At 41.2% G+C, this 19,502-nt stretch overlaps 1 protein-coding gene across 17 annotated transcripts in view; it reads left to right on the forward strand.

Moving 5' to 3' along the window:
* Window positions 1–19,502, forward strand: part of LOC142358961 (uncharacterized) — a 140,896-nt gene that overhangs the window by 43,371 nt on the left and 78,023 nt on the right. For all 17 annotated transcript variants that reach the window (XR_012761995.1, XR_012762001.1, XR_012762002.1 and 14 more), the window contains one exon: window positions 9,207–9,258. Coding sequence is in view for 1 of the 17 variants with exons in the window: in XM_075411843.1 (XP_075267958.1) it covers window positions 9,207–9,258 (52 nt within the window). In the remaining 16 variants the exon portion in view is untranslated. The remainder of the gene's footprint in view (window positions 1–9,206; window positions 9,259–19,502) is intronic.

Raw genomic sequence — 19,502 nt, forward strand, 5'->3', positions numbered from 1 at the left:
CCTGTGTTTCGTCTGTTAAATTCATTATTTTTGTGAAACATCTGAACACAAGAAAACATCTAAACCCACAGAATTATTTTCTCCATGTCCTGGGAAAATATGCTTTCCATCCATAATGTCATTCTTATTTTAATTAGACAAAAGTCCTTCTCTAATATTTAATTATATTTGGGAGTGTTATTGTTATCTGAAAATTTTGTAGAAGAATTCTAATGTATGGTTCTAATCTTCAAGTTAATCATATTTTAGAATATATGTTCTAGAGGTCATTTTCAGTAGGTGAAATTACAAAAGAGGTTCACATTAGAATAATTTACTTTCACACACCAATCTTTTGGTGAATAGTATTTTTTTTGGAGATCCATTCATTTGTGATAGGTAGAGAAAGGAGAAAAAGGAAAAAGGAATCTGAAAGTTATCGGCTGGAAGTTATATTTTGTACTTGTCTCATTACCAGTTACATATAAAAAGCTTTTTGAAGAAAATTCCTTCAGAGATTTTTCAGTTGTGAGGTGATTTCTTTTTTTCCCCACAAGTATTTAAAGGGAGCATAGTAACTAACTTGCCTAATGCTAGAAGTTGAACCTGGAAACTTTAGATCTAATATATAACACATTCTCAATAGGGAATACATACTTTACTAATTTTGTAGAGAGGAAGGGAAGAACCGGCAGGCATTGAAACAAGGAAATCGGACACGATTATGTAATACTACACTTCTCTGATTTCATTCCTTAATGTAGCAAAGGTCTCTGGTTCAATTTCTCAAGTACCAGAGATTCGTATCGGCAGCTCTGCACAAACACACATCATCTGAAGAGAACAGAGAGGTGTTTGCAACAGCTCACCACTAAGATATGGATACACAAATAAAAATTTATACTACATAACCCACGCATTCAGAATTGTGCAGAAGTTACGTGCTATAGCTTTCTATTATTTCTGTCGAAAGACAAAACACTAAGCAATTTTAACCTGTACAAAAAACAGAATGCAGAATTTGTTAAGGTAGACATTACAAGCTAAAAAAAAAAATGCAACCGTTTATCTTGTATCAGCATCATTTTGTTAAGAAGCCTGATGTCATTTCATGCTGCTCTAATGGCAAGCAGAATTTGATTGGTGAGTGTTATGTTACTAGAAGTTCCTGTTTTCTTCACACACGTGGATGAACGTCCAGAATATTAACAAGAGAAACACCACAGATGCTTCCCTTCTCATTGACAGGCAATGTCCATGATAAATGTCAAAGGCCAAGGAGTATGTTCTTGAGGGGACTTGGAGTGAGAAGTCTGTAATTTTGCTTACATATTTAAAGAAAGTTGGTTGCTTCTAACCAAAGCAAGCAGAGAGATCATTCTAAAGACAACAAGTGAACTTTCTAAAAATGTGATAACTTCTTTTTTTTAGAAAAATAGAGTAAACCAATAGTTTCAGGTAACATTCAAGAACCTGAAAATAAAAGACAGTGGAAGGATACAGGGCAAAGAACTTGAGAGCAGATGCAGCTTGCTGCAGTTTGAGAAAGTGAGGAAAGAGTGCTTTTTTTTTTTTAATAGTGTATTTTTGTGCCTCAGAGACGAATCATCTCTGGCTGAGATAATTAAGCTGTTACCAGAGAGAGGTTGAACAGCACAAAGCAGCAGCAATTCTCTTGAGCCCTAATCAGTTCACCAGTGCGATTCTAACAAAAGGTTTCACGAACCCCCCAGGTAGGCCACTCTAACATATGGACTTTACAGTCACATCCTGTCATAGAGCTAACCTAAGCCTTTGCTCCAGACAGTTAGAAGAAAGCAATGTAGGTGTAAAGGTGAATTTACAGCACCAGCTGCCTTTTCCCTGATCATTTTATCATAAATATATTTTGAATCCTGTCCTAAATTGAGATGTAACTTCATTTTGTCAGGGACTTTGTACTAAAGTGCTATTCAGAGCAAGGTCTGGTCCTCCAGGTGTCATCTTTATGCAGAGAATAAACAAAAATGCCTCACTTTGGAAAGATCTTCTGTGGAAAGTGGGAAGGAAAATGATCCCCTATTGCCCATTCACGTTCTACACTTAGTTATGCTGTACACGAGATAAGTGAAGCCAAGGCTCAGCCTGTTTCTGCTCCCTTTCTCCAGACCTTTTCTCACTGAATCTCTAGCTGGAAGTTACTCCTGCATGGACCTTGCTTTTCACATTAGGTAGGCTCAGTAGTAGGTATGATTGCCTCAGTCTTTCAGATTAGTGAAGTAGAAAGAGGTTCTTTCTCTGGAAGTATATTTGAAAACACAGAACTGGACCATGAAACAGATATTCAAATACTTGGACTATGACTTTGAACTGTCTGCATCTACTCTTCCACAGGCTGGGGGGACAGCTAGCGTCTGAAACCGATGCCTTTACCTGAAGTATACATCAGTGCATTAAGTGCACGTAGCCAATACTTTTACTAAATTCCTTCAGTGTGAAATCTTAATTCTGTGAGCTCTGAAAAAATGCAACCAGAAGAATGGGGAAGGCAGAGACATTGGCCATACAAAACAAAACAAAGCAATTTATAATGCAAGTATAGCACAGCAGCAAATACAGAAGTTCACAAACCCCTACACTTTAATCTAATATGCCGCAAAAAGTGAGAAAACTATTTTGGAGAAACAGATACAGTTTCACTATCATTCCTGGATGATTCTATAAGTGTCCCAGATTTCAAATTTCAAATTATGGACTTCGTAGCATTTTACTAATCTGCTTTAATATTGCCTTGCTGTAAAACACACTACAGATTCTCTAGCCAACTACATATGGGAGCTACTTTATTATCATTCACCTCTGTGTGTGTTGCTTGCATTACAAGAACTGCAGGCACTAACTGCATTGAGAGAGACTGATGTTACAGTACGGAGTATATATAAATGTCTTGAAACAGACGTATGTATATTTCTCTCAAGGAAAGATTCTGTTTCTTAGGAGGACGTCTTTGGTACAGTCCTCCTCTCCATTACTTTAAAATCATGGTTTCAAACATGTGTTTCTAATGTTGGTGTTTTGGGGTTGTTTCTTTGGGTTTTTATTTATTTCGGTTTTAGTGGGGTTTTTTTGTTTGGCTGGATTTGTTGGCTATTTTTTGTGTGGGGATGGGGGAAATATTGATAGATGTTAAGGCCCAAATCCAGCTTTCAGTTATGGCTAGGCAAACTCAGAGATCAAAATCTTGGCAAGACTTGGAAAATGAAGAGTGGGAACATCACTGTTTCAATGAACAGATGAAACATTTAAAGCAAGAAAAACATATCATTTCATGACATTAGCAAACTGCTAAATATGACTGCTTAGATATATTAAGGAATGGTTATTGCCTTGTGCACATTGCACCAAACTCTGAGCAATCAGTGCGAAAGGTAGATTGCTCCTCTTGATGAGTTTAGACTGTCAGTTCCTCTGTTACTAAATTCAGGGAAGAAGGGATGAACCTGGTTTTACAGATCTGAAAAGTCATTTATAAAATGAATATAACGTATGACACACTTCAACTAAGAAGGATATTCTCCTAAATAAATTAGGGTTTTTATAATAATAAATAGATAAAAGTAAGAATAATAATTTATGAAATTATAACTTAAATATAAATGTATACTTTATTATCATAATAATGTATTAATAATATAATGATAGATATTAAATATAATATTGTCCTTTTCTCCATCACCTTTGTTCACACAATGACTGTCCAGGAACATGCAACAATCACAAATGCGGCTCTTAGAAGGAATGTATCTCAGGTTTTACATTGACTTTAGTAAAGACTGACACTAAAATCTGGGATCAGAGACAATGGAGCACAGTATAAAATACAAGCAGTCTAAACTTGGTCAATAATGTTTGTATGATGTACCTTACCATCTTCTGTGCCTTAGTTAAAACGAACTTTCAAAATCTAAGGACACACTCAGTGTGAAAGAGGGAGATAAAATTTGATTCCCAGTTCCTTTTTTTTTTTTTTGTAGAAGAAAGTCTAGTGAGAGGGAAAAAAAACCCTGAAATTCTTTGGCTTTTGTTTTCACAGAGGAAAAAACCCACAGAAAATACAAAGCCAAAAATGTTCCTTACATATATCAAAAACTCTCTTTCAAAATTTACAGTAGAGATGGCTATTATATGATTAGATGGATCTTTGTGTACAGAGATACAAGATTTACATTAAGTGTGATTAATAAGCATTTGCTTCTCTACAGGAGGAAGAAGGAAGAAAGGAAGGAGAGAGAGAAAAGGAGAGAGAAAAAGAAAATTCTGGCTTTACAGCAACAAATTATGTACTCTTCATTGTTTTCACCCAGCTACCTGGTGTTCAACTACCTGATTATATACCAGGCAGAGCATAAAATTATTACATTTTTAGTCATTTAATTGGCCAAAGTCACAACATCTGTCACTTTTTGTGTGAATCAAAATTCTGCCTCAAAACTTGTATCAGAGATTTGGCACCTTCATAGCAGCAGTAGTAGTACCACTATCTCTGTTTTTTTAATGTACTGGGCTTCCTCCCCCACACCAGTGCTGTTTTCCCTGTTATTGGATCTGCCACAGAAACTTGTCTGGCTATTGATTCTGTAGAGTATGCCAGCTCAGTATTGCAAGGTCACTCATAATTGCATCTAGATTGTTTTCTTTTCTTCTCCCTCCTCCCCCTTTTTTCTCCCCTGTCCCTCCTCCTTTCTCTAAGAAAGGCAACCGTTCTGAAAAAGAGCCGTGCTGACATACTGTGAACTGGAATTTTACCAGTAACAAAATGAATTGTGATCATTGAGGGAGAAAATGTGGAAAGAGAAATTAAACCTGCTCTGGAGTGGTACATTTTTTTGCAAATTAGACACTATAAAGAAAGAGGTACAGAAAGGTAATATCCTTCAGAAATAAGAGAAGCCAAAACAGACTAGGTCTGTAGTAAAACAAAAGCTAAGGCAGTCAGAGTTTTGCAGCATGAAGAGCCGAAATTTTTCTCCCTTTGGGATTTTGTGATGTCAGTGTTTTGTTCTTCTCTTTCAGCTACCGACAGGGAAGGCATTTGCAGCTTCATGCCCTCTAGTCACATTCACACCTAAATGACGAAGTCAGGCTTTATACTTTTCTTCATTTCCTCTTCACAGTCCACAGTAACCTTACCATGGATCTGCAAAGAAGGAGAAGGGACATTTTCTTCCTTTTGCCCTCCAGTTATGATTTAGGCTAGCAAGACAGCACACTGCAGACATACTTGATCCCAGCAGAACAAACAGGCACTTTTGCCTTTACCTTATTTATATTTTAAATATCAGAGGAGAAATTCCTGTGGTCTCCAGAATCTTAATGCAGTGTGTAGAGAAAACACTGTCAGGGAAGTATGCATTGCCAATAATCTAATGGCTCTCAGGGCAAAGACAAAGTGATCTCCAGGTGCTTTATGTCAGGGCAGTCAAGACCACGATGAAGAGACACCTGTGTGCTGGTGCAGCAAACAACTTCTGGGGCAGCATGTATTGAGCCAATACTGCCTACCAACTTCCCTTCACAGTCCACAAGTCAAGTCTTTGCCACAACTGCAAGGGTCAGTGAGCTGCCTTCGAAAGGCCCAAGTGGCTCCTGGGGTGAAAGAGGGGTACTGTTTTTCTGCAGGTTACAGACCTGCAACAGACACTTTGGTTGTGTTCTACAAGTTAGTAGGGATTGCTCGACATTAACTATCCAGTTGGACATACTATTTGTTCTACTGTGAAAATACGGCTAAAGGAAAACCCCTCAAAACTCCACTTCTGCTACCAGAACATAATGACTCCTTTTCCTCCTTCAGCACACACTTTCATTTACTACCACCTCCTGTGGTATAAGTGTGCTTGTGGACTAGGTTCCTCCTAATCATCCAGTTCATAGAAAATACCTCTCCTTCTGCTCCTTAGCAAGTGCTAAATGGTTTGGAGTGCGCTGAAGTAAAGGTGCATACAAACACTATGTTGGAAGTGCCTTGTTAAGAAGTGCAACTGTAACCATAATGACCCAGGTGATGAAATGTGACAGTCGTGTTTGGAAAAACAGATCCTTGCTTCTAAAGATTGTGTTTGCTTTCTTGATTACATTTGCTTAGTGACAGATACACCTGTTCTTACTGGTCAGTTAAGTGCTTAAATCACCTGTCTGATCCCCTGAGACAGCTAGCCAGACAACTAGTATGGCATGGAGATCGAAAAGCAAAAAACATTGGCTAAACCCAAGGTCTGTAGCACTGTGCAGCAAGCAGCTGCACTTCCTTTTCTCAGGCATATCTGGATACCCAGACCTTTGCGTGTTGAGCGCTATCGTCACACCAAATCATCTGGTGATGCAGGAGAAACTGAAGTGAAACACCATTTTCTGGCTAGGATTTATCTCCTACACAGCAGTAAAATTTTTTAACTACTTAATACTGAATTCCATAAACATGCAGACACCAGACAGCTAATCAAAATCCACATAGAACTAAACTTTGAGACTAATTACAGAGTGAATGTGAATCCATGTTTCTGGAACACTTTTATCTTCTTTATTTTATTCCCCAAGCCAAGGATTTTATCTTAGAATTATTAGTTCCGTGCACCCAAAGCCACCATCAAGTGGTTCCATTGAATGTAATTTCCAGAAGAAATCCTCATAAAGCTTAGAAAAGTAAAATGTGTGCAAGGGACATAAGAACTGTGGCTTCTTATTTAATTTAGATCTTTTACTAAATCATAGCAAATACTGAGTCTTTATAGAATAACAGCCCATTGAAGAGCAAATCAGTAATAAGTATGCTTGTCATAGCATAAGGAAAGCTCTCTTCAGCCCCAGATACAACCATCCTGGAACAGATATGGTAACAAGCAAGAGCCGTTACCTGTCAGCCTAGAGTTAGTTTATACTTTTCAAAAACAATCTTCTTTTTACATATATGACTTGACTGAGAAACCAAGATGGTAGCAAATTCCTTAACCGCTCACTTCTTTCACTGTACAGCTTCCACTTTCATAACCAAGGACTAGAATCTTGCTCTTAGATGTGTGATACTACATACTCTTGATCTTACCTAGTAATTCTTCCCATAAACATATTTAGAACTAGATATTCGCTCAAGATATTCACATGAAATCTGCAGTTTCAGAACCCAATGTAGATGCAGATTGCACACATTCAAGCAGTTGCAAACATGCAGAAAGGTTTTCTTTATCCCCCTGCCCCTCCTTATTTTTGAAGAGGTCATGCAAAACTGAGATTAAAATTTCGTATTGAACATCTGATCATCTAAGAAGTTAGAAAGAGGACAATCAAATTCCATAGCCTAACCTCTGTAACACTAATTTATAGGATTTAGTCTGTTTCAGTTCGTGGAGTTGTTTATCTTACTTTTAAACTGTACTAACACTGGACTAAAGATAACCCTCTGTGAATCAGCTTTGGTTCATTGGTCATCAGGCTGAATTAATGTGTGGAGTTGTGCAGATTTTTAAAATTCATTACTTATTTATTAAGTGATCTGAAAGTTTACTGGACAGAAGCTTTTGAAGAATCATGCCTGACTATGGCAAAGCTATTGTTGTTATCAATGGAAACACTGCCTGCTGCTGATGACAGAATTTGGACCACTATTTGCAACATACTGAAAAGTCATCATAGGTCTGTCTTGAAAATGATTCTCATATCTTCTTTATCCAATAGCTGAATAGCTGTTACTCACGCTAGTGGAATAGTATATGAATCTAATTACTCTTGAAGTTTATAATATACATTACACTGAGCTTTCTGGATGTACAATAAACAGTATAAAATAGCTGCCTGCTCTCTTAGTTCTTACCTTTACAAGTTTACTTGAGTTCTAATAAAGTCATTTGTTTTGAAATTTAGGTTAAATTTTAGTTCACTTATAAAATGTTGAAGTCACATGCTGTGCTAATGATAAGTCTTCCATGTTTTTGGAACAAACTAATAACTATCATGTTTTGGGTTTTTTTTTCTGCTTTTTTTTGTGTTATTTTCCAGCAAGAATTTTATAGTCTACAAACTCATGGAACACCATGAACAACAAATCATCTGATTTGCTTTTGTCATTGAGAAAATCTTAACATCTAATAGAAGCATGGAGATGAAAATACTTTTTTCATTCTATCAGGCACCATTAATGCCATTTTACACTTCTATTGATGTATTTATTTCAATTTTAAAATTAAAAATATTAATTAAGATCCCATTTAAAAGAAGTAAAAGGTAATTATTTCTTACCATCTTATAAATAAAGATGTTTTTAAGCTAAATAATACCTTATTAATTTAAAATCCTTTACAAGTATGATTAGGGCAGCTGTTAAGATTACTCATGGAGAAGCAATTATATAAACCTGCAGCTTAAGACTTTGGTGTTCCTTAAAATTACGCAAATTGGAAAAGAAAAGTTCTAAGTTCAAACATTTTTTTTATGTATTCCTGAAAATGACAGTTCTGTTGCTTTTTCTTGAAGTAGAAGTGTTAAGAATGCAGAGTAGGGAAAGTATTAGTGGAAGAAAGGAGTGAATGGAAAAATGTCTATTATATTGTGCAGAATTTGAAAAAAGAATATCCTATTAAGGTCTACTATTTGGCTAAATAGGTGTTAAAGATTTGTAACAGCTTTGAGTTAGCTGTTAACAGTTGTGACAATAACCAAAAAAAAGAGTTATTAAAAAAAAAAAAAAGTTTACAATTAAAAAAGTTATTATTTTGATTACCCGGTCCATCTGTTTGTCAGAGTAGGAATATTCCACATTGCACTTACTTTGCAGTTTCACTTATGCTAGTTTTAAATATAGTAAATTATGGATATTTAGCAAGTTGTGTTGCTCACTATTTCACAGATCAGAAGGCAAATCATCTCATTTTTCTGTATGTAATATACTTTTATTACTCTTTGGTTATGGTCATATTTTTAAAATGCATAATGACAACAATTACTGAAAAATCAGTTTACTATATGAGCAGCTGCATGGGAAAGGAGGTAGAAGGAGATTAGTGAAACTCATTGCTCTATTCTGTAAAGAAAACTTGTCAAGAACAGAATCTAGGTTTAATACACAAGTTACAGCCAGTAAATAACATCTATTAACACAGATTTAAAAAGTATTCTCTAGTAGTTTTGTCTTTGATTCAATGTAAACTCTCACATTGTGGTGATGGCTTTTTTACTGACCTCTCCCTTTTTTTCAGAATTTTTATTTAAGCATGAAGTAAGGGGGGAAGGGAGGAGCTGTCTAATGAGGTATGTGTTTTAAAATATCTTTACCTGAGGATAAAAATACCCTTACAAATCAAAACTGCAAAAGTTATGTGGATATTTAATGATATGGATTTAAAACTGTGACCTTAAGATATTATTTGAGAAACATTTTTAAAAAATGCAGTCAAACCAGATCAGGATCCGTACTTCTCTGTACTACTGAAAATCACGTCACTCTGTGACAAGACTTGCTACAGATTTGTTTTAAAGTGTCATATCCCACAAACCAGACAGATATGTACGAATGCTTTGGAAACAACAAGCAATCCATTGTTTTGATAGAAAATTGATTTATTTAAGCTGTGCTTGTGTGTGTTTGGCATTTAGTTTCTACAAATAATAAAGAAAGTGGACATTTTTGCTATAGTGACTGGACTATAGTTCTACTGGACTGCTGTTTTTTATCAGGAATGTGCCAACTCTGAATTGTGAAGTCACGGGAAAAATGGTATCTTTTACATGATTAGGATAGTCAATGATAATCACATAATCCTAAGAGACATAAAGGAGTCTTTGACTGTCTCTGCATTCTTCAATGCTGAATGCCTCGTAATCACAAGAGAAATACAGATTTCTAATGCTTACTGGGAATACATATCAGCATAGGAAAAGATCTTTCTCCCAGCTCTTCGTCAAAATCCTGACATAAAAAAGAGGTACATGGCCAGTCAGTTTTTCAACTGATTGTTTAAACAAAGAATAATTCATTTAATAACAATAATTTAAAACATATAGATATCATATAAAACAGAATTTAGATAACAGAGTGGCATCTCTAGCATAATTTATCTGCTTTTCTTCCTATTCTACTGTCTTATCTAAATTCCACATCTGGCCAAGTGGGTCCTTCTCACATTTTATTACACCTGAATCATCTTTTTTTTTCTGAACAAAACTTCATATCTGTTGATAACAATGCAAGTGTGCTAATCAGAGACAGCAAGATTGGAGGAAGGCTGGGCTATACTGATCATGCACTAGTGGAGTTCACAGTCCTGAGGGAAAATGAACAGGTGAAGAGTAAAGTCAGGATCTCAAATTTTAGGAAAGCCAACTTCTAGCTCTTCAAGAAATTAGCTAGTAGGACCTCCTGGAAAAAGGTCCTCAGGGACAGGGGAGCAGAATAGAGCTGGCAGAACTTTAAGGACAATTTCTGTAGAGCACATGAGCTCTCAATTCCTGGCTGCAAGAAATCAGGTAAGGAAAAAAGAGACCAGAATGGCGGAGTTCAGACCTGCTGGTCAAACGTAATAGCAAGAAAGAAATGCACCAGCAGAGGAAGCAGGGACAGGTATCCTGGGAAGGGTATAGGGATGCTGCCCAGTTGTGCAGGCGTCTTCTAGTTTGGCCGTGGCCGGCAACAAAGGGCCATGCAGCTGCTCTACCCACCTCCCTGCCCTGCTGGAGTGGGGAAGACAGTAGAAGGAAACAGGCAAAAAACTGGCGGGTCGGGATAAGGGCAGTGTAACAGAACAGCAAACAAAGGGAAAAGTAACAACAACAATACTGATAAGGAGAACACACAAAACAAACAGCAGAATGCACAGAACAAGTTTCACTGCCCACTGCCGCGCGTGCTTCCAAGCCCGCAACGGACTTCCCGCCGCCCCGTTCTCCCCCAAGCAGAACCCAGCATGACAGCACATGGTATCGAATACCCTGTCCTGTTTGGCCAGGTTGCGTCAGCCTGCTTGGCTGTGTCCCCTCCTGGCTTCTGGTCAAAATTAACCCTGTCCTGGCCAAACCCAGGACGTTATCCATCCCTTATTCCATGCCATCTACATCATGCCCAGGTCCCCCGTTTTCCAGTTAATCACCACCACTTCTCCTGTCTCCAGATATCATTCCCTTAGTTTATGGATCATCACTCTAACATGTCCATTGAGTTCATCTAATCCATGACTTCAGGCTCCATCTGTCATAACAGTCTTTCATGGCAGGAGAGATGATGTGTGGTGATGGGCGGTTGCTTGCTGCATCCGGAGCTTATGGCTGATGTATCTGGTGCGGCCCGTGCCCACAGTCTGCAGGTTGGAGGTGTCAATCATGATAAAGTTGCAGGGTGCCAGTTGTTCAAGCCAGGTCCAGTCCCATCACTGCTGTGCTCTGCTAGGTTACATCAAAACTCCACCCTTCTTTAGTCTGGGTGATTCTTACTATGTTATTACTGATGTAACATATAACACCTATAGTAGTGATAACAGACAGTGACAGGGTTATTTAGCAATTAACTTTATACAATTTATTTTATCGACTATTCTTGCATAAAATCAAAACCCATGAGGTACACATCGGACTTCCCTATCCTTTCACGTTACCCACCAGGTATACCCAGGTCCTTGAGTAATGGCAATCCCGCGGACAGGTTTGCCTTTGCTCGAGGCAGGACTAACCCAGACGGACTTCCCTAACATGTTCCGCACATGCACTATGGGGACTTTATCCCCTTTTGTAGGGTGTGGAAGTTTAGAGTGGGGCAGGGCCAGCCGAGCTGGGGGATCCAGAGACTCCAAGTTAAGCCATTCTCCCTGGCAGTGGTGTAGAGCACATTTTTAACATTTTGTCCTGCCCAGACTAGCCCAAGGGCTATGGCATGAACTGTCTCCTGTTTAATTTGTTCAAATGCTTGTCATTGCTCAGGGCCCCATTCAAAATCATTCTTCTTCCGGGTCACGTGGTACAGAGGACTTACAATCTGGCTGTAATTTGGGATGTGCATCCTCCAGAAACCCACAATACCTAAGAAGGCCTGTGCTTCCTTTTTTTGATGGTTGGTGGAGAAATAGCCGCTGTTTTGTTGATGACATCCATTGGGATTTGACGGTGCCCATCCTGCCATTTTATTCCCAAAAACTGGATCTCTTGTGCAGATCCCTTGAGTTTACTTCACTTAATGGCGAAACTGACTTTCAGAAGGATCTGAACTATTTTCTCCCCTTTCTCAAAAACTTCCTGCGCGGTGTCACCCCATACAATGGTGTCATCGATGTACTGTAGATGTTCCAGAGCTTCACCTTTTTGCAGTGCAGTCTGGATTAGTCCATGGCAAATGGTGGGACTGTGTTTCCACCCCTGGGGCAGTCGATTCCAGGTGTACTGGATGCCCCTCCAGGTGAAAGTAAACTGTGGCCTGCACTCTGCTGCCAAAGGGATGGAGAAGAATGCATCAATTGTAGCATATCACTTGGCTACTTTTAACTCCAGCAGATATTGAAGCATGTCTGGCACGGCAATACTGAGCGGTGGTGTGACTTCATTCAGGCCACAGTAGTCTATTGTCAGTCTCCACTCTCCAGTAGATTTTTCTCACTAGCCATATGGGACTATTAAAGGGTGAGCGAGTTTTGCTGATCACTCCTTGACTCTCCAGCTGACGGATGAGCTGATGAGTGGGGAGAAGGGAGTCTCGGTTGGTACAATACTGTCGCCAGTGCACCACTGTGGTCGCGATTGGCACCTGTTGTTCTTCCACCCTCAGCAACCCCACAATGGAAGGATCCTCTGAGAGACCAGGCAAATTAGATAGCTGTCTAATTTCTTCTGTCTCCAAAGCAGCTATGCCAAAAGCCCACCAATACCCCCTTAGGTCCTTGAAATACCCTCTCCTGAGATAGTCTATCCCAAGGATGCACGGAGCCTCAGGGCCAGTTACAATGGGGTGCTTCTGCCGCTCTTGCCCAGTGAGGCTCACTTCAGCTTCCAATACACTCAGCTCTTGGAACCCCCCTGTCACTCCCGAAATGCAAATGGACTCTGACTGTTTGAAATCTGATGGCATGAAAGTACACTGTGCACCAGTGTCCACTAGAGCTTTATACTCTTGTGGATCTGACGTGCCAGGCCACCGAATCCACACCGACCAGTAAACACGGTTGTCCCTTTCCTCCACCTGGCTGGAGGCAGGGCCCCTCTAATCCTGGTCAGAGAATTTGCTGCTCACTTGCTGTAAAAATGACTTGGAAGTCCCTTCAAGAGGATCAGAATCATGATGCAATTGTCTACCTTGTCTAGAGAGCTGACTGCTGGAAACCGCAGTAGCATTTTTCCTAGAAGAATCCCCTTTTGTGACTGTTTTACCTTTCAACTCACGCACTTGTGTCTCTAGACTTGAGGTAGGTTTTCCATCCCACTTCCTCATGTCCTCTCTGTGGTCACGCAGGTAGAACCACAGGGTGCCCCGGGGTGTATAGCCTCTGTATCTTCTCTCCTAAACAGAGAAATGCTTGCCCCTGATAGCTGAGATGTGGGCCCTTACAGGTGGGGAGTAGGACATGCTCTCTTCGAGTAGCTGGAACTCCCAGGACAGTTTCTCCACAGCTGAGATGAGGGAGGAAGAGAGGCTTTCTTCATATTGCCAGAGTCGGACAGCCATCTCATCTGCTGTTGGTTCCTCTTCACCTTTCCAGTCTATCACTGCCAATGAGTTGGCATATGAGGATGATGTGCTCCGCACAAACTTCTTCCACATGTGTTGTGTGCACTGGACTTCATCTGTGTCTGTGGGTACCTGCGCATTGTCTGGTTCATAGTAAACCAGCTCCCGCACAGCCAGTTCCTTCAAGTACTGAATACTTATCTCTATACTGGTCCATTTGCCAGGATAACATACAATATCCTCACTGAAGGGGTACCTCTCCTCACACCTGACAGAAGTCACTTCCAGGGGCTTAGGGCTTGTGCCTTTTTTCCGACTGCCTTGTTAATGCCCCCTTGCCTGGCCAGGGATCCCAGCTGCTTGGCTTCCCTGCCTTCCAAATTATTGGCCCAGTTATCCCAGAACCTCAGCAGCCAGGTGGCAATGACTTCACCTGGGTGGCAGCTGAAATCTTTCCACATGTCTTGCAGCTCACTCTGGGACAGTGACTGGGTGATGATCTCTGTCTCCTGTGATGGCCCTGGCTCATGGTTGTCCCTCACAGGGTGATCTGATTTCTTTGCATCTTTCTTTTTGTGTACAGGGGTGACTGCTACTGGTACGGGTTGGTTTTCAGTCTCAGCCGTGGTGCCTGCTGCCAGAGCTGGAGCAGCCACTGTGCCCGCTGGGGAAGCCAGAGCAGCTCCTGAGGTTGCGGCAGTGGCAGCCGTAGTGCCGACTGGGGGGACTGTGACTGCCTGCTGGGCTGGAGCAGCTACAGGGCCGGCTGGGGGGGCAGCGCCAGCCGCAGTGCCTGCCGCTTCGTTTCCCGCCCTTTCCCTTCAGAGCACTGAATCAGGTTGAGCAGGGCTCGGTAGGCGTGGGCCAGACCCCAGCATGTTGCAATGATTTGTGTCTCCCTGGAATTCCCAGGGTGGCAGCACACTTTTTGCAGACATTTTACTAGTTTGTCAGGATTCTGCACTTGTTCAGGGGTGACTTTCATAAACACCGGAGGTGCCCACAGCCCTAGATATTTGCCCATGTTATCCCACACACCCCGTCACTCATAGCTATCCAGCCCCGGGGCAGATGTCTGCCGATGTTGTTAACTACTTGTTTAACTCTAAACAAGACCTGAAACCCATTCAGGAGGCAGAACAACAGAAACATGCTGGCCTGAGCATCCCACAGGTACTCGAAAATCTCAGAAGGTGTTAGGACCAGCCTGAAGGAGAGAGGAGGGGTGAAAGAGTGGGGCAAAGTATCCCCTCCGGTTTTCCCCACAGAGTGGGTTTGATTATTAATAAATTCAGAGAGGTAGCATCCGAGGTATGGAAATGACTGCAGTGCCGCATGCAAATACAAGCCTGATTTTATGCCCAGTGATGTTATCATGTCGTAAGTCGATATTATAGAGTACAGCAAAATCATCATCCTGATCCTTTTCCCAGAGGTAAGGAACAGCACAGCAGGGAACACATACAGCAGGTACGGGTTCACATACCACAGCCATTTGATCAAAGACAGCAATATTTTTTACCAGCGACTATTTAACTAACAAAATAAATGTGTGTAATAAATTATAACAAAGTTGTTTTAACGCACTCTGCTCAGCCCTGCCCTTATCCCCGCCCCATGCTTGGGCGCCAAATTTAATGTTATGATTTGGCCATGGCTGGCAACAAAGGGCCACGCGGCTGCTCTATCGCAACTCCCCACACTAGGGTGGGGAAGAGAATGGAAAGAAACAAGTAAAAAACTGGTGTGTTGGGATAAGGGCAGTTTAACAGACCAGCAAACAAAGGGAACGGTAACAACAACAATACTGACAAGGAGAATACACAAAACAAACAGCAGAATGGACAGAGCAACTCTCACCGCCCGCTGCCACATTCACCCTCCGGAGCCTGCGACTGACTACCTGCCGCCCTGTTACCCCCAGCCTGAACTCAGCATGACGGCCCATGGTATCGAATACCCTGTTCTGTTTGGCCAAGTTGGGTCAGCCTGCCTGGCTGTGTCCCCTCCTGGCTTCTCGTCAAAATTAACCCTCTCCTGGCCGAACCCAGGACAAGGGGTCAGGAAGGCCAGGCTACAGCTGGTGTTGAACTTGGCAAGGGATGCTAAGAATAAGAAAGGCTTCTACAGTTGTGTTAGATAAGGAGAAGGTTGAGGTACTCAATCTTTTTGCCTCAGTCTTCACTACCAGTCCTCCTTACATACCTCTGGAGTGGATGGGCCTAAGGGCAGGGACTGGGTGAGCAAAGTCCATCATACTGTAAGAGATCAGGTTGGTGACCACCTGAGAAACCTGAACATACATAAGTCTGTGGGAGCTGGTGAGATGCATCCCAGACTCCTGAGAGAATTGGCTGATGTAGTTGCCAAGCCACTCTCCATAATATTTGAAAGTCATGACACTCTGGCGAAGTCCCTGATGACTGGAGAAAGGGAAACTGCCCATTTTTAAAAAGGGTAGGAAGGAAGACCATGGGAACTACCAGTATATCAGCCTCACCTCTGTGCCTGGGAAGATCATGGAACAGATCCTCCTAGAAGCTATGCTAAGGCACATGGAGGCCAGGGAGGTGATTTGAGACAGCCAGCATGGCTTCACCAAGGGCAAGTCCTGCCTGATCAACCTAGTGGTTTTCTATGATGGAGTGACTACATCAGCGGACAGGGAAGAGCTATGGATGTCATCAATCTGGCCTTCTGCAAGGCCCTTGTCACAGTCTCCCACAACATCCTTCTTTCTAAATTAGAGAAGTATGGATTTGATAGATCAATGTTCAGTGCATAAGAAATTGGCTGGAAGGACACAGCCAGAGAGTAGTGGTCAATGGCTAACTGTCCAGGTGGAGATAAGTGACAAGCGATGTCCCTCAGGAGTTCATACTTGGATCGGTGCTGTTTAATAACTTCATCAATGACATAGACAGTGGGATCAAGTGAAACTGTCAGCAGATTTGAAGGTGACATCAAGCTGAGTAGTGTGGTCCACACACCTGAGGGATGCGATGCTATCCAGAGGGACCTGGACAAGGTCAAGAAATGGGCCTGTGTGAATATCACGAGGTTCAACAAGGCCAAATACAGAGTCCTGTATGTGGGTCAGGATAACTCCCCATATTCATACACGCTGGAGGATGAAGGGATTGAGAGCAGCCTAGAAGAGAAGGACTTGGGGGTTCTGGTTAATGAGAAGCTCAGCATGACCCAGCAACATGTGCTTGCAGCCCAGAAAGCCAGCCATATGCTGGGCTGCTTCAAAAGAATTGTGGCCAGCAGGTCGAGGGACATGGTTCTAGCCCTCTACTTCACTCTCATGAAACCCCACCTACAGCCCAGTGTCTGACTCTGGAGCCCTCAGCACAGGAAAGACATGGACCTTTTGAAGTGGGTCCAGAGGAGGGCCTCAAAAATGATCAGAGGGTTGGAACACCTCTCCTACAAGGAAAGGCTGAGAGAGTTGGCGTTGTTCAGCCTGGGAACAGAAGGCTTCAGGAAGACTTTATTGCAGCCTTTCAATATTTGAAAAGGGCTTATAAGAAACACCGGCCCAGACTTTTTGCAACAGCCTGTTGCAACAGGACAAAGAGTAATGGTTTTAAACTAAAAGAGACTAGATTTAATTGTATGTAAGGAAGAAATTTTGTATGATGTGGGTGGGGAAATCCTGGAACACGTTGCCTAGAGAGGTGTTAGATGCCTGTAGTGTTAATTTGGCAGAAAATAAACCCCCTGCTTTCTAATGCTCTTCACCGAAGTGAGAGGCTAGGTGCGGCTAGGTTTAAATTCTGAGTGATGTCCAATTTGCCACTACCAGTCCAGTCGCGTTTAATACGTATATTAAACTACCACGATTCTGGATACACTAATACCAGGTCTGCACCTTCAGTCTAGTCGTGCTCATGAACTAGCATGGCCACATTCGGTCACGTTCAGTGAGAAACTGTGACAACTGGCTACTGAAACAGTGCAGTTTTATTTGTGCCAAAGATATAGAGGTTTTTTGAATAGCCGGTGATAGTGACTGTCTGCAAGAAAACACGTGCAAATTCAAAACGCGTGAAAAGGTTATAAATAATACAGCCTGGCTATAAACATTAGGGAGTAACTATTCCCGAGAAAAGAGCTTAGTTTAAGTCTCACCCAAGGCGTCCCAAGGCGGGGAGAAGCAAGGCTCAGCCTGTCGGCCAATCTCGGTTGTCGGAGACAGTCTGAGGTGGAGTTTCCCTTGACTTGCTCACGGTGTTATCTTCTTTTCCTCCGAAGATCTTCTTTTCTGAAAATCTATGATGTTATCTTCTTCTCTGAAAATCCCCCATTTCCCTGGCTATTTTTATATCCTTTCTACCTTTAAGGTGGAGTTTGAGTGACTGTAGTCATACATACATTTTATCATGATTGGTGTAAAATTCTCTCGCTTCACGTTTAAACGTACAGTTTACGAAAAATCGAGAGCGCAGACTCGAAGAGGGGTGGTCGCACCTTGGAGGCGGTTAGCCTTCGGGATGGAGGTGTGTTTTGGTATTAAAATGATATTAAAGCGAGCAAAGTTCACAAGAGGATAGCACTTTGGCAAGGTTTCGAAAACCTGTTGGCTCAGGGGTCCAGATGAGCTGCTTATCAGTTCTAGAGGACCATTTCTTCCTGCTTTATCATCACAGAGCAGGGCCACGGAGTCTCCACTCCGTTCTGTCCTCTGTGATACATTGCAGGGAGTTGCTGTGTTAGTGGATTCCTTGTATGCCTGCTGCAGCTGTGTCCCATCCTCAGAGCTCCTTTCGATTTCATGCTTTCCCTCAATGGGTGAACACTGCTACGTTTTTCATATAAACCTTAATTTTCAGATGTAAAACCTTAATTTTACTAATAATTCCACAATGCCCCATCCGTGGAAACATTCAATGTCAGGTTGGACAGGGCTCTGAGCAACCTGATGTAGCTGAAGATGTCCCTGTTCATTGCAGACGGGGTGGACTAGATGACCTTTAAAGGCCCCTTCCAACTCAAACCATTCCATGATTCCATAATTCTAGTGCATGATAAACTGTGTTCCAACAGCTGGAAAACACAGCTCAAGCTCACTGCAGGAAGGTCTTGTACAAAATGTCGTGTATGTTCTCAACTTTTTGTTTTGGTTTTTTTTTTTTTTTTTAAAGAAAAACCCTCAAATCTTGTAGTTCCTCTCAGGATACTCCTTGAGGGAAGTTGCCAGATTTCTTCAGAAAAAATTTAGCCGCATGCCTCACTTTTCCTCAAAAAATATACCTTCAAATTTAAATTCCATATTTGTTTTTTGGTCTTTCCAGATAGTAAAAAAAAAAAAAAAAAAAAAGTTACTTTGCTGAGAGGGACTTACAGTATAAAGAAATAACAAAACTATCATTAAATGTGCTGATACAGACGGTCTTTAAAAAGGAAGAAGGAAAGAAACAAACAAAGAAAACCCCACAAAAAATCTACCCATTTTTTTACGTTGGAATAAATTGATGAGTAAACTGCTTTAAGTGAGCCAGAATTAATACACACTTCATAAAGGTACATTTGTGAATTTTTCCTGGAATCTATGCTAAGTTATGGAAAAATATGAGTTGAATAAATATAAAGGGTACTTATATCCAGTGCAAAATTCCTAGATATTGAGTTATTTATTGCTTGATTACTGTTGTCTCCACAATCTTTGCTAATAAACTGGGTATCTGAACAGTCTGATAGAAGTCAATACAAATATTTACATGCTGGCTATCTTAAATTTTAGTTTTAATGGTTCAGAAAATCAGTAGACCAATTTCTATAACATTTAACAGCTATAAGGATTTAAGCTGCCTATAAAGCTGGTTTGGAATTTACTGCATCTTTC

Source organism: Opisthocomus hoazin, chromosome Z (genome assembly GCF_030867145.1).
Source record: "Opisthocomus hoazin isolate bOpiHoa1 chromosome Z, bOpiHoa1.hap1, whole genome shotgun sequence".
NCBI lineage: Eukaryota > Metazoa > Chordata > Aves > Opisthocomiformes > Opisthocomidae > Opisthocomus > Opisthocomus hoazin.